The 14,484-nt window shown below is 58.7% G+C and overlaps 1 protein-coding gene across 1 annotated transcript in view; it reads left to right on the forward strand.

Annotated features, from left to right (window-relative positions):
- ADAMTS7 (ADAM metallopeptidase with thrombospondin type 1 motif 7) overlaps window positions 1-14,484 on the forward strand; it is a 38,278-nt gene that overhangs the window by 20,824 nt on the left and 2,970 nt on the right. The window contains exons 19-25 of the mRNA XM_077785817.1: window positions 1,671-3,281; window positions 3,681-3,884; window positions 4,717-4,869; window positions 5,732-5,905; window positions 6,654-6,800; window positions 6,877-7,036; window positions 13,104-13,257. Coding sequence (XP_077641943.1) covers window positions 1,671-3,281; window positions 3,681-3,884; window positions 4,717-4,869; window positions 5,732-5,905; window positions 6,654-6,800; window positions 6,877-7,036; window positions 13,104-13,257 — 2,603 coding nt within the window. The remainder of the gene's footprint in view (window positions 1-1,670; window positions 3,282-3,680; window positions 3,885-4,716; window positions 4,870-5,731; window positions 5,906-6,653; window positions 6,801-6,876; window positions 7,037-13,103; window positions 13,258-14,484) is intronic.

The raw sequence follows: 14,484 nt of genomic DNA on the forward strand, positions 1-14,484 counted from the left end.
ACAAGGAGGGCAGAAATGAGGTTTCCAGCTGGACGTGGCTTGGAACTGCCTGGTGGAGTGGAAGCTGTCCCTGCCCATGGCAGGGGGTGGAACTGGATGATCTTCAAGGTCCCTTCCAACCCAAATGATTCCATGGGGTGATTAATGGTGACACTCTCTGCAGGCTTGATTTATTTTTGTGTTTTTGTGAATCAGCTTAACCACAGGCTGAGGGTTTCAACCAGAAAATGATAACTCCTAATTTAAACAGCCATTCCAAAAGTGTTCAGAGTGAAGACAAATATCAGGAGAGAAAGGAGAGAGCCTGGGAACAGAGCTTGTTGCTAAGGAACAAATGGAATCAAATGTGAGCAGAGGATTTGAAGGCAAGATGAGAGCGAGTTGGAAATATTTTTCCAGGGGCCCACAAAAGCCACAATTAAGGGCTGAGAAAGATGGATGCAATGATTTAAAGGGAAAATTATGGCTTGTTGGTGGGTCAGTGCTGGACAGGGCAGCCCCAGCCCTCACAGCTGGCCTCGGTGGTGTTGGCACCAGTGGATGTGTGAGCCCTGGGGAAATGTGTTTGGGATTTTGAGGTTCTGCAATTTTTCTGTCCTTTAATTTAAAGGGAGAGCCCTCTTTCTTTTCCATTTCCACCACCACCATAATTAGGGGGATTGGAGGGGCTTGGAAGCTTCCCAGAGCCGTGGTCCTTCTGTCAGCAGCACCAGCAGGGTGGGGCAGCTGTCTGCAGGCAGGAGCACTGTGCCCGTGTGGCACTGGAGCTCCTGGCCCTGCCAGAGGAGCTCCCTGGGCTTTGGGTGGCCCACAGCTGCTGCAGCACTGGGACCTCAGGAGAGCCCCAAAGCCCTGCACACCCAGCTCTGTGGAGTTTCCAGAGAAGCTGCTTTGTTTTCTGGTTTGTTCTGCAGGGGAGCAGCTCCTCGCAGCCCTCTCACAGGTGCTGGTGTGTGCCAGGGTTTGATTCCAGCTCCAGAAATACCTGGTGGTGGCCACGTGGTGTTACCAGAGAATCCTGGAACGCTCTGGGGTGGAAGGGACCTTAAAGCTCATCTGGTTCTACCCCCTGCCATGGGCAGGGACACCTTTCACAAGTCTGGGTTGCTCCAAGCCCCAGATGCAGCAGAAAATGCTGTTGTTCTCCTTTGCAGCTTCTCAGTTTCTTTTGTAGTGACCCAACTCAAAGAGCCCATTATGGGGGGATGGTGTGTCCCCAGCAAAGCTCCTTCCTGACCTTTGCTTTTTCCCTACTCAGACAACACCCATGTTGTTATTCCCTGCTTCAAAGAATGCTCTTCCAGAAGAAGAGATGCAATTCATGGCAATAGGTCACAGGAAAGGCCTATTAGCTCATCTCACCCCTGCCCTTCCCAGCCTCCATCTCCCGGGAAAACTCTTTCTGACTGGAGAGCAGGTCAGGGATCACCCTGAGCAAGGTCCCCACAGCTCCAGCCCTGCTGTGGCACGGGGGGCAGCCCCAGAGGGGGTTTGGGCAGCAATGCTCTGCTTGCTGGGATGAGCAGTACCCCGGGTGGGACTGGCACGGGAGCTGCCCGGGGTGGTGGGAGCTGGCACAGTGACAGGGAGCCCTGTGCCCAAAGCCCTGCGGAGCCCTGGCATCACTCCAGCCGTGCCCACAGAGCTGTCCCTGTCTCTTGCCTCCCCAGTGCTCTGTGACCTGTGGGAACGGGACCCAGCAGCGCCCAGTGCACTGCAGCAGCAGCAGCAGCAGCAGCAGCAGCGGGGCCCCGTGTGACCCTGCCCAGAGACCCAGCCCCGAGAGGCTCTGCTCCTTGCCACCGTGCCACCACAGCTGGGACAGCGGCCCCGACTGGTCCGGCAGCGGCTCCTCCAGCACGGAGATATTTAATGAAATCCATTACATCCCCAGCAATCACATCCCTAAATTTAACCCCTCGATCCCAAACATCCCCGAGTCCAACGATGTCAATGTCATCACCGAGGAGGACTTCTCAGCCAGGAAAGGAAATGTCTTTGTTGATGATTTTTACTACGATTATAACTTTATCAACTTCCACGAGGATCTGTCTTACTATCCCTTCACGGAGAAGGAGAGCAAAGGCGAGGAGCCGAAGCCAGAGCTGAGCCCCGATGGCACCGAGGGGCCCTGGGAGCTGCCCACCGAGGCCCTGCTCACCACCGGGCTGGGAGGATGGAGCCAGCAGCAGCCAGGCACCGAGGAGGGACTCGCTCCTGCTCCTGTGGCTGGGCGAGACACTGAGCCCGGGGATTTAGCCACGAACGACCTCCTGAGCGTGGTCCCCGAGGATGTGGGATCAGCCACCCCAAGCTACACCACCCCTGCCTTTTTGGGTGAGGAGGAGGAGGGTGCAGTGCCTGTGCCCCACTCTGAGCGCCTCCCGCCCACCCAGAGCTCCGAGACCCACGGCTCTGCACACCGGGGCACCATGCCCTGGGCTGAGCCCCACGGAGCTGTGCCCTCCAGGAGCAGCCTTGGGCAGGATGTCCCCGTGCCCTGGGCTGAGCCCCACGGAGCTGTGCCCTCCAGGAGCAGCCTTGGGCAGGATGCCCCTGTGCCCTGGGCTGAGCCCCACGGAGCTGTGCCCTCCAGGAGCAGCCTTGGGCAGGATGTCCCTGTGCCCTGGGCTGAGCCCCACGGAGCTGTGCCCTCCAGGAGCAGCCTTGGGCAGGATGTCCCCACTGTCAGGGGTCCGCAGCCAGCTGGGCTGGGCCGGGGCAGTGCCAGGCTGGACGTGGTCCCTGGGCTGGCAGCACGGGCCAGCGGGGTTCCTGTGGGCACACAGGGACACGGCACAGCCCGGTCTGCAGGGAGAGGCCACAGGGACTCCGGGGAAATGGCTCTGGCCACCAGCAGTGACCCCAGGGGTGCAGCCCCATGGCCCAGCGAGCAGCACGGGTGGGCAGGGATGGAGATGCTGGGCACGCGGGCAGGAGGGCAATCCCACGGCATGGAGAGGGCAGATGCTGTGGGACAGGGAGGGCACCAGCCAGAGCTCCACACCCCCACAGCCCCCACCTCAACCCCCTCGGTGGCCACAACAGCCCCTCCAGTGTCCCTGTCCCCTGCTGTGCCCGGGCCAGCCCAGCTCACCTCCAGTGGCCTCAGCCAGCAGGACGCCCTGGTCCCAGTGGTGCCCACAGCCCCAGCTCGTGGCCCACCTGCCCACACAGCAGGGTCCCCCCTGGAATGGGGGACAGAGGGGGAGTCCCAGCACCCGGCTCTGGCATCGCCCCGCACTGAGCTGACCTCCCATGGGACCCCACTCAGCGTCCCTGCACCGAGGGACCCCTCACCGTGGGCACCCCCAGGGACACCAACAGAGGAGCCCTCACCGTGGGCACCCCCAGGGACATCAACAGAGGAACCCTCACCGTGGGCACCCCCAGAGATACCAACAGAGGAACCCTCACCGTGGGCACCCCCAGGGACACCAACAGAGGAACCCTCACCATGGGCACCCCCAGAGATACCAACAGAGGAACCCTCACCACGGGCACCCCCAGGGACATCAACAGAGGAACCCTCACCGTGGGCACCCCCAGGGACACCAACAGAGGAACCCTCACCGTGGGCACCCCCAGAGACATCAACAGAGGAGCCCTCACCATGGGCACCCCCAGAGACATCAACAGAGGAACCCTCACCATGGGCACCCCCAGGGACATCAACAGAGGAACCCTCACCACGGGCACCCCCAGGGACACCTGATTCCAGTGACGGGGGGCAGGAATTGTCCCAGCCCACCCCTTTGTCCCCCCCACTCTGGGAGAAGAGGCTGGAGGAGGAGGAGGAGGAGGAGGAGGAGGCTCTGCTTCCACCATCGCCCACCGCAGCAGCCCCTGCCAAGCCCAGCTGGGAGGTTGGGAACTGGAGTGAGGTACGTGGTGAGTCCCATTAAAAGTGTGACATGGCCAGTAGGGATGTGAGACCTGTCCCTGTCCTGGCTGGCTCTGGGACGTTTCTCTTGGCAGCAGTCGGGGACTGGGGTCATTAGTGCTAATTAGCAAACAACTGGCACCCCCAGCCCCAGGGTGCTGCCCCGTTTCCCCTGTGCTGCGGGCAGCGTGGCCATGAGGCTCCTCCTGGGAGCAACCACTGAGCTGCTGGAGGAAGGGTTGGTCCCACCTGGAGCAGAAACAGCTGGATGGGCTCTGGAGGAGCGGGTTCTCCTCCTTCCCTCCCTGAGTGGGATTGCTTAGAGGGGAAAGCTTCTGTGCCCACATCATCCCCCAGCCCCGGTGCCCCCAGCACCTCCCAGTGCCCGTGGGCGAGGCAGAGCCGAGTGCCCGGGGACCTTCCTGCTGTCAGGGTGTGGGCACGGGCACCAGCAGCTCCCTGTTACAGAGCTGGGGGCAGGTTTGGGGCAGGTTTGGGGTTCACTTCAGCAGCTCCACGTTGCAGGGCTGGGGGCAGGTTTTGGGGCAGGTTTGGGGGCAGGTTTTGAGCAGGTTTGGGGGCAGGTTTTGAGCAGGTTTGGGGTGCACTCCAGCAGCTCCCTGTGTTGCAGGGCTGGGGGCAGGTTTTGGGGCAGGTTTTGGGGGCAGGTTTTGGGGGCAGGTTTTGGGGGCAGGTTTTGGGGGCAGGTTTGGGGCAGGCTTTGAGCAGGTTTGGGGGCAGGTTTGGGGCAAGTTTTCGGCAGGTTTTGGGGCGGGTTTGGGGCAGGCTTTGAGCAGGTTTGGGGTGCACTGCAGCAGCTCCCTGTGTTGCAGTGCTCGGCCACGTGCGGCCTGGGCGCGGTGTGGCGGCCGGTGCGCTGCAGCAGCGGCAGCGACGGCGGCTGTCCCGCGGCCGACAGACCCGTGCCCGCCCGGCGCTGCTCCCTCAGACCCTGCTCGGCCTGGCGTGTGGGCAACTGGAGCAAGGTACGGGCCACGGGCGAGGGAGGGTCCCCAAAACCCGCGGGGCAAGCTGTGGGGTCACGCCTGCTCTTGGGGAGGGCTCTTGCCCCACGGCTCGCGTGGGTTTGCGCTTGCCGCGGGGTTTAAACCGCTCATCCCACAGTATTTTCATGTTTCCTGCTCTTGGGCTGGTAGGAAAGTCAGGAATTTGCTAAAATCTTCTTTAGGTGGATTTGATGAAAGGCCAGGTTGGGTGGGGCTGGACAGCCTGGTCTAGTGGAGGTCATCCCATGGCAGGGGCTTGGAACAAGGTGGTCTTTAAGGTCCATTGCAAGCCATTTTCTGGTTCTGTGGTTTCTCATGTGTTCTGGCCACTCTGCCCTGTCAGGGGCTGCTTGCAGTTGGGTTGGGTGAATTTGGGTCGCTGGTGGGGAGCAGCTCTCCTTGCTCTGGGTGGTTGCTGTTCCTTGGGCTCATCAGTTCTATAAGGCACAAAGACTGCTCTTGTTCCAGCTGGAAACCAGCAGGTTTCAGAGGGGTGCCAGTGACAGGTGAGCCACACAGACTGTGCTCTGGCTGGGCCTAGAGCAAGAGGGGAAAGGAGGTGTGGTGTCAACTGAACCCATCCCAGGGCAGAGCGTGTTCCTGGGGTCACCTCCCGTCCCCACAGGGATCCCCCTGCCTGGCTGTGTGTCCTCCCCCTCCGTGGCTGTGTGTCCCTCCCCTCCGTGGCTGTGTGTCCCTCCCCTCCGTGGCTGTGTGTCCTCCCCCTCCGTGGCTGTGTGTCCCTCCCCACTGTGTCTGTGTGTCCTCCCCCTCCGTGGCTGTGTGTCCTCCCCCTCCGTGGCTGTCTGTCCCTCCCCACCGTGGCTCCGTGTCCCCGCAGTGCTCCAGGAGCTGCGGCGGGGGCACCAAGGTGCGGGACGTTCACTGCGTGGACACCAGGGACCAGCGGCTGCTGCGGCCGTTCCACTGCCAGGCGGGGCTGGCGCAGCCCCCGGCGCAGCTGCCGTGCCACAGCGCGCCCTGCCTGGCCTGGTACACGTCCTCCTGGAGAGAGGTACTGCTGCAAATGCAGGGGACCCGCTGGGCAGCAATGGTGTATGACTGCAGTCCAGAAGGCTGAATGATTTCTTTATTATAACTATACTAAAATACATTAATACACTATTTAAAGGGGATACTAAAACTACAAACCTGCTTTTTCTAACTCCCAAATCTAACTCGCTCACAACTCGTGCCCCTCTCTGAGAGCCCAGCCCCAGGTGGGTTGGATTGGCCATCAGCTCAAACAATCCTCACCAGAATCCAACCAAGCAACACCCCAGGTAAACAATTCTCCAAACACATTCCACATGGGAAAAACAAGGAGCAGAAATAGAAATTGTTTTCTCTTTCTTCTCTCTGTGCTCCTCTATGAAAAATCCTGAGAGATAAGAATGTGTATGGGCTGGCCTGGGCACAGCTCGCCCACCCCTGCCAGGGCAGGGACACCTGCTGCTGTCCCAGGCTGCTCCAAGCCCCAGTGTCCAGCCTGGCCTGGGACACTGCCAGGGATCCAGGGGCATCCACAGCTGCTCTGGGAATTCTATCCCAGCTCCTGCCCACCCTCCCAGGGAACGATTCCTAATTCCCAATCTCCCATCCATCGCTGCTCTCTGGCAGTGGGAGCCATTCCCTGTGAGCCGTCCCTCCATCCCTTGTCCCCAGCCCCTCTCCAGCTCTCCCGGAGCCCTCCGGGCCCTGGGGTGGCTCTGGGCTCTCCCTGGAGCTTCTCCTGGCCCAGCTGTCCCGGGTTTGTCCCGCAGTGCTCGGAGCCGTGCGGTGGCGGGGAGCAGGCTCGCCTGGTGACGTGCCCGGAGCCGGGGCGCTGCGAGGAGACGCTGAGGCCCAACAGCACCCGGCCCTGCAACAGCCAGCCCTGCACCGCCTGGCTGGTGGGCTCCTGGGGACAGGTGAGGGGGCTGCCGCCCCGCAGGGGCCGGGGCAGGGCGCTGGGGGTGCCCCCGCCTGAGCCCCCCGTCCCCGCAGTGCTCGGCGCCCTGCGGAGGGGGCATCCAGCGGCGCCAGGTGCGGTGCGTGGACACCCGCAGCGGCGTGCCCGAGGAGGACAGCAGCCTGTGCGGCCACCAGCCCTGGCCAGAGAGCACCCAGAAGTGCAACCCGCAGGAGTGCGACGGCTCCCAGCCAGGTGAGTGGCAGGTAAAGAGTGGCGTGGAGGCCGTGGGAGACGGAGGGAGCGTTTCCTGCGTGGGCTGGGGAAGGCTGACTCGGCTGCCTGATGATTAAGTGGGAATGTTGTCACTGTCTGCAAACGTCAGAGCATCCTCAAGGGCCAGGCAGGGTTCTGCTGGCACCGAGGTGAGCTGGGATGTGCTTGTTGGGGTCAGGGGTGTCACCCAGCGCAGGGACCACATCCAGAGGCAGCAGGGCATTCAGGAACAGGAGGGCACAGGGAATACCCAGTGATGGAGCTCTCAGGAAGCTGCTCAGTGGTGAAGTCCCAGAACACAAGACTTGTGAAACAAGCTGGGCCCAGCATCAGAAGATGGGATAAAGGAGCAGCTCTCCAGCATCTTCAGGTGTGTCTGAGCAGGTGCTCCAGGGAGCCAGCCCTGTGTCAACCTGTTTGTCATTTACCTGCCCCAGCTGCAGCCACAGGGCTTGGCCGCACCACGGGCACTCACCTGGCTTCTGCTCCCTCTTCCTCTCACAGGGACACATCCCAAGCACCAGGCAGTCACCTGGGAGACAGAAATCTGGGGACTGCAAGAGTTAGCAGCCCTTACACAAAAGCAGTATAGAGAGAGATTAGATGTCACTGATGTCTTTATCTCTTTAATGTGTCTGTGCAAAAGAAAAGCTCTTTGGTTGCCCAGAAAGTATTGCTGGACCTCCTGGAGGTTTACTGGACAAAGGGAGGGCTGAGAGATGGGGCAGGGGGGTAGCAGTAGCTGGTGCCTGGGGTGCAGGAGCTGCTCCACACATCCCTGAGGTCCCTGTGCAGCCTGGGACACCCATTGCAGCCTTCCAGCTCTTTTTGTTTATCCCATGCCCAGCGTGTTCCTCCCAACACCAATTCCAGAGCAGGCAGGAGCGTTTTGGCTTTGGCTAACTGGGATTTGAGCACTGACGCTGTTGGCCATCAGGATGTTTTTAGCCATTAATCTGCTCCTTTTCTGGAGCATTTGCAGGGCCATGGGGCACTCCAGCACTTAGGAAATGATGAGTCAGCCCAGCTCAAGACACGAGGTGCGGTTCCGGCTGTTTTGGTCAGGGGAAAATTTCCGTGCCAGGCTTGGTGATGAGAGCTGTGGAGCCAAGGCTGGACCAGAATAACCACTGAGATGTGTAGGAAGCACACAAATAAATGGTAGAATCCTGGATCAAAAATGACATAAATGCTCTGGCTGCAGCCCAGGGCAGGAAACGCCTCTTGGAAATACAAACGTTTCCAGCCAAAGCATGAAGGGGAACAAAATTTTCACATGGCAGGAAATCCCAGATGTGTAAATGCACAGGCAAAGGCTCCCAGAAAGACATAAATGTAACTGCAGGCCTTTCCTGTGCTCCAGGGGATCTTTACTGCACAAGATGGGCTCGGGCTGGAGCGATCCATGTTTTTGTGAGGAGCACAGGAGCCTCTCTCCTGTGGCACGAGTGCTCCTGTACCAGCAGAACCAGGGCTGGCTCTGTGAGTGGCCGTGTCCTCACCGGACACAAAAGTGCCAATAACCCCAGCAGGGTTTAAATGTTCAAACCACTATCAGATGGATTTGGAGCAGAGATGGAACAGATGAAGCACTAACAAGCATCTCGCAGCAATCGGCTCCTCAATTAAAGGAGGTCGGGATTAATTAGAACCAGAATCTTGAGCTGTTGCCAGGTTATAAATTAATTGAAGATTCCACCAAGGTTATTTTTGAATGTGGCTGTTGCCTTACAGCTGCAGCCAGCTGTGAGGGTGTCCTTAGATGGCTCCTGGGAGCTTCAGAGCCGTGGGCACCCCAGTGCCTCCGTGCGATGCTCCAGAGGCTGGGGACATTTATCTGGGAGTTGGTTATGGTGTCTTGGAAAGGAGCTGAGCCCCAGGTCTGCATGAGGGCCTGGAGAAGCCTGCAGCAGCTTATCCAGCAGGTCAGACAGATTTAAAGCAGAAAAGTGGGAATGGCTGTGTGCTGGAGGAGGAATGGGGGGGTGAATGGAGCTGGTCACTCAGCTGGTCACTCAGGGTGGTGGGCCCAAGGAGCGCCGGCTCTGCTCCCCCGGGCTCAGCCCCACGTGCCGTCCCTGTCCCACTGCTCCTGTTTGCTGGCTCCTCCCCAGGGCTGCCTGGTTCTCCGTTAATTGGCAATTAAGTAAGGAAATTAAATTGGTCATGGTTCTGCAAGTCACCGAGTTCGTCCACAAGGGATCCGTGTGGGAAATAATGGCAGCAAATCCCAATTTCCTCTGTCGTTTGAGCGTGTCGGTCCCTATCCAAGTGGTGAGGCCAGGAGGTGCTGCTGAGTGAGGCATGGAGAGCAATTAATTAACTGCTAATTACAGCAGGAGTCAGTGGGAAAGGGATAGTCCAGAAAGGACTCCCTGGTTTGATAAAATGTAGGAGAGAGATGTTGCCTGCAGCAGGGCTGACACCTGAAAACTGTGGGGTTTGTGGGTTTGTCCCGGGTTCAGTGCCAGCCTGTGCAGGCCAGGCTGGCAGTGGGGATGCATCCCATGCATCCCGTGCCCCCCGTGCATCCCATGCACCCCGTCATGCTGACCAGACACCACAGGGAGGCACCTCAGCCCCCGAGCAGGACCCTGGGGTGATTCACTTGTTCAACTCAGCCCTGGCTCCGAGAGCATCCTGAGGGCCAGAGGTCAGCAGCCTAATTCCCTGGATTTGCTAGCTCAGCTCCAAGCTCAACCTTTCCTTGTTTTTACAGAACGTGTTCCAGGAAGTTTGTTTTTCCCAGGAATAAAAGTAAAAGCTTAGGTCTGGCTGGCAGAAGCTTAAATGAAATTTAAAGCGACTTCCACACCGACCTAAAAAAACAGCCCCCAAAAAAGTGGGGGTTTTCAGTCTCTAATGTGCTGACTTAGCCTGGATTTTTAAAGCCCTGCTTTAAGCTATTTCTTTAGCCTAAAATTTGGCATGGACTTACGGAACACGTTTCCAAATGAAGTGCAAGGATTATATAAAAAATTGTTAATAGAAAGAAATGGCAGTAAAAGGATTCAATGAAAATTGGGTGGGTTCTGTAGGTCCCTCTCTGAAGAGCTGACAAATTAAGTGCTTATTACAGCTTCCCTTGCCCAAGACCGAATTCCAGGGAGGAATCACAAGCTCAGCCAAGATTTTCAGACCTGAGCCTGACCCCGCACGCATCCACCCTGGGCCTGCAGCAGGCTGGGAGAGCGATGGGAACTCGGCCCCTCCACGACTCCCAGTGACTTCCCGGAGTTCAGGGGCGTTGGGAACGCTCTCAGGCGTGGGGTGGGACTCTGGGGGTGTCTGTGCAGGGCCAGCACTTGGACTGGACGATGCCTGTGGGTCTCTTCCAAGCTGGATATGCTCTGATCCATGAGGTCATTTGGCTTTGGAGCCCTGGGGTGCTGCCGGGGTCTCCTGTGGGGTCAGCAGCGCTGCAGCCAAGGGTGGTGGCTCCTCTCCCCCATCCCAAGCCCACCCCTGCTGTTTCCCACAGTGATCCCATCCTGTGAGGCTGAGGAGGAGTTCAGAGAGCAGCAACCCCTGGCAGGGTGGGCTCAGCGCTGCCCGGGCATGGTGCAGGGGCAGGAATTTCCTGCTGGGAGCAGGGAAGAGCTGAGCCATCCCTGCAGGCCTGGAAAGCAGCGTCCCGGCGCGAGCCTTCCCAGCTCTTTCCAAGGAAGGCAGGAGGCAGCTTGGTCGTGATCCATGAATAACTTTCTAGGAAGCTGCGAGTGCTGGATGTCCTGAGGGGCAGAGCATCCCCCAGCAGTGCCCAGGACATTCCCACCCATCCGTGGGCATCCAGGCCGATTGCCACTCTCGTGGACACCCCTGAGGTGTTTTAGGAGCCCTGCTGAGCCATCCCTGTGCTGCAGCAAATGGCAATACCTGCATTGCTGTGCTCCAGTGTCCCCGTGCAGCAGGGCTGGGCGTTCAGGCCGTGCCTTGTGCAGCCACAGGGATGCTCCCAGGGAGGATTATCCTGGCAGCCCCGTGGGGCACAGCACCAACAAACAATTCCCTTTTTCCAGTGGCTCCCGCAGCTCTGGATGTGCTGCACTCCTGGCCTGGGCTCTGCAGGGATTTCTCATTTGCTGTGCTCACCCAGCAGGGCAAACCCTCTGCTGGTGTCCCACCCAGCCTGAGGGGTGCTGTGAAGCTGGGATCCCCCCAGCCCGCTCTGTCAGCGCTGCTGCTCCAGCACTGCAGTGATAAATTGCTTTTTGGGGCACTCTGGCCAGGCACAAGGAGCTGCAGCTCGCGAGGCAGGGAGGAAAGACCTCAGCTGAAATAGAAAATGAGTTTTAGGGCAGTGTGGTGACCTCCTCGCTGCCGGGCTGGGGGAGGGGGCTGTGGCTGCAATCCCAAACCGGGGGAGAAGTCTCTGCTCTGCATTTGCCGCATCTCGCCCGGGCTGGGCTGGGCTGGGCTGGGCTGGGCTGCTCCCGTGGGAATGGGGGCAGCAGCCGTTCCCTCGGCACAGCCTTTGTTCCCAGAGGGGACAGGGGCACTGGTCAGCCACAGCTGCCCTGGCTCGGTCACGGCATCGCCCCTGCAGAGAAGTGTCCCGAGAAAGAGAAAATCCCATTCCCTGCCCCGTTTCTGCCCCTGCTCTCATGGTCCTGGTGGAGGGTGCCCAGGGAAAGCACTGGGGGGTTGGCCCAGAGTGCATCAGCTCTGCCCCTTTCCAGAGAAAAGCTGTCATCTATTTTAATTCCTTGTGCCGGAGGTAAAGTTGGAATCACAGAGTCACAGATTTTAAGCTCTGGCTCGACTCTGAGCTGATGTAATTTAAGGCAGTCTGACGCCACTGGGTGAGAAGCTGCAGGCTCAGCGAGTCATGCCTTCTCTGAGATGAAGTAGAGAAGGAGGAAATCAAAAATACAAACAAACCAGCTCTGTATTCCTATAAATCATGTTTATTTGGGGATGGGTCTGTGCTGCTGGCCGGAGCCCAGGTGGGGCCTGGGCTGCCACTGGAGCAGCCGTTCCCAAAACAAAGCCCGTCCTCAGAGCAGCACCAGACTTGTTTTGAGGGCTGCAGGACACCTGCAGGAAGCAAACCAGATGATGCAGGTTCTCAAAATAACCAAAACAACTCAGAGAAAAAGGAATTCTGGCCTTTCCACCGCTCTGCTGGCGCTGGGGGGGCTGGCAGGAGGTGCCAGGACAGGGGACAGGGGACAGGGGGTTTGTCCCCTGCAGCTCAGCTCGGTGCCCTGGCAGCCTCTGTGCTCTGGGGCTGCTGGCAGCAGCACAGCTGTGCTTGCTGTGGGGATGGGCAATGCCAGGTGCCCTGGTGCAGGAGGGCTCCTGGGGTTCTGTGCTCAAGATGGCCCTAAAATCATAAAAAGCCTTTTCCTCCCAGCGCTGCAGCCAAAAAAGAAGTTGAGATGCATTGGTTTTGTTTCTCAAAGTTATTTATTTTCTCTTATCTATAACATTCTTTCTTTGTCCTGTTAAGCTCTGTCCAGCAGGTCGGCCATGGCATTCTGTCTGCTCTCTAGGGTGGTGTTTGCATTTTATACTATGAACTACGTGTGCTTTATTTACAATTAATTCCCAATACTAATCACCTCTGTTAGACAGTGTGGCTCTACTCCAAACCAATAAAAAGTGTCACCGTCACAGTGAAAAATGGAGATGAGAAGAATGACAAGACACACCCAAATCCCTCCATCTTGCCTCCTGAACCCCATTCTAAGAACCCCCAAAATTCTACTTTTTCACCCGGTGTTACATTAACTCAAACTCTTGCGACCTGTAAATCTTCACACAAAGCTGGCAGTGTTTCTCACAGGCTAAAATGGGAGCCACAGGTGTTTTTGCTCGGTGCCAAGGTCTCTGAGCCCCCTGCCAGGGCAGCCAGAGGGGTGTGCTGGGTCCCACAGCGGGCAGTGCCCTGGGGCAGCTGTGTCCGTGTCCCCCATCGCTCCCACAGAGCCCTGCAGGGGTTGGGGCTGGGGGGGACCTTACAATCATCCCATTTTGACATCGGGCACCCGTGCCCGTGGTGCCAGCAGCACTGACCCACCCTGTGCTCCTGCCTCCCCTCCAGGTGCCCCCTGCGAGCGCGACCGCCTGAGCTTCGCCTTCTGCCGGACGCTGCGGCTGCTGGGCCGGTGCCCGCTGCCCACCGTGCGCGCCCAGTGCTGCCGCAGCTGCCGCCGGCCCGGGCTGCCAGCCGTGCCCGGCCGCGCCCGCGGGCACCGGTGCCCGGCCCGCAGCTGACAGCGCTGCCGCCGAGCCGCCGCGCCCGGGCAGGGCTGGCGGCCGTGCCCGCGGACTCGTGCCACCCTCTGACGGTGCTCCAACCACGGCTGGGGTCCCGCTGCTCCCCACCGCCCTGCCGGGAACGCTGCCAGGGCCGCCCAGCCCAGGCACACGGGGGGAAGCAAAGGGAAGGGGGAGCTGAAAGCAGCAACACTTGGGGAAGACCTCCCAGAAATGCTCATGGTGCTATCCTTCGATGTTTGCAGCCTCTCCAAGGTGTTGGCTGGCCAGCACAAACTTTGACTTTTATTATTATTTTTGTATCTCTGAGGTGAGCATCCAGCATTCCGCCGGCTCTGCCGACCCTTTGGGGTAGGGATTTTTTTGTTGTTTTTTTTAAGGGACTTGAAGCTAGCAACCCATTCCTGTAATTTTCATTAAAATGTTTACGCGCTGAAGCTAAATAGATTTAATTTAAGAAGCAGAGGAAGAAAGTTTCAGCTTCAGTTGGGGCTGTGCAGGGCTCTGTTGCCCATTGCTGTGTCCCTCTGGAGCAGAGGGCATCACCAGGGAGGGTTGGAGTCCAGCAGGGCATTCCCGGTCCTTGGCGTGCCTTGGGGCAGGGGAGGGAAGCTGCCCTGGCAGTGAGTGCCACGTCCCTCCCTCGTGGGCAGCCAAGTGCTCAGTCCCTGGGTTTCTCTATGTGTAGCAGTGTAATGCTTGGTTAAGGTGTTTTTCTGTGGCCTTACAGGCTAAATCTTTTTTTTTCCCTGCTTATCTAGATTCTCCTCTGTTAAGGTTAGCTGATTTTTAACTAGAATATCCCATTTACTCTGAGGCACAGCCCCTACCGCCTGCTCCCGGAGCGGTGTGGGAGCAAATCCCTCCCTGTCCCGGGGAGGGATTCCTGCCAGGTTGGTCTCTGGAGGAGGGCAGGAGCATTTAGGTAGGAATTCCTTTCCCTATTACTCTTCAGGCTGTGGAAGATGCCCAAAAACCGGGGGACCTTGCAGGGCAGTCCTTCCTGCATGGGCAGAGTCAGGCTGGAGCCCTGGGCTGCGGGGAGAGCAGCACTCAGCCCAAACGGGGACATTCCTGTGTGTGATTTTATGTCAAACAAGCCACGACCTTGCCATTTGTGCTCTATTCCCTTCCAAGGTGGTGTAAAGTTGTTATGGTCCAAGAATCTGTGTCCAGTCCCGGTCTCCTCGTCCCCAGCACCATCT

Source organism: Lonchura striata, chromosome 11, assembly GCF_046129695.1.
Source record: "Lonchura striata isolate bLonStr1 chromosome 11, bLonStr1.mat, whole genome shotgun sequence".
In the NCBI taxonomy this organism is placed as follows: domain Eukaryota; kingdom Metazoa; phylum Chordata; class Aves; order Passeriformes; family Estrildidae; genus Lonchura; species Lonchura striata.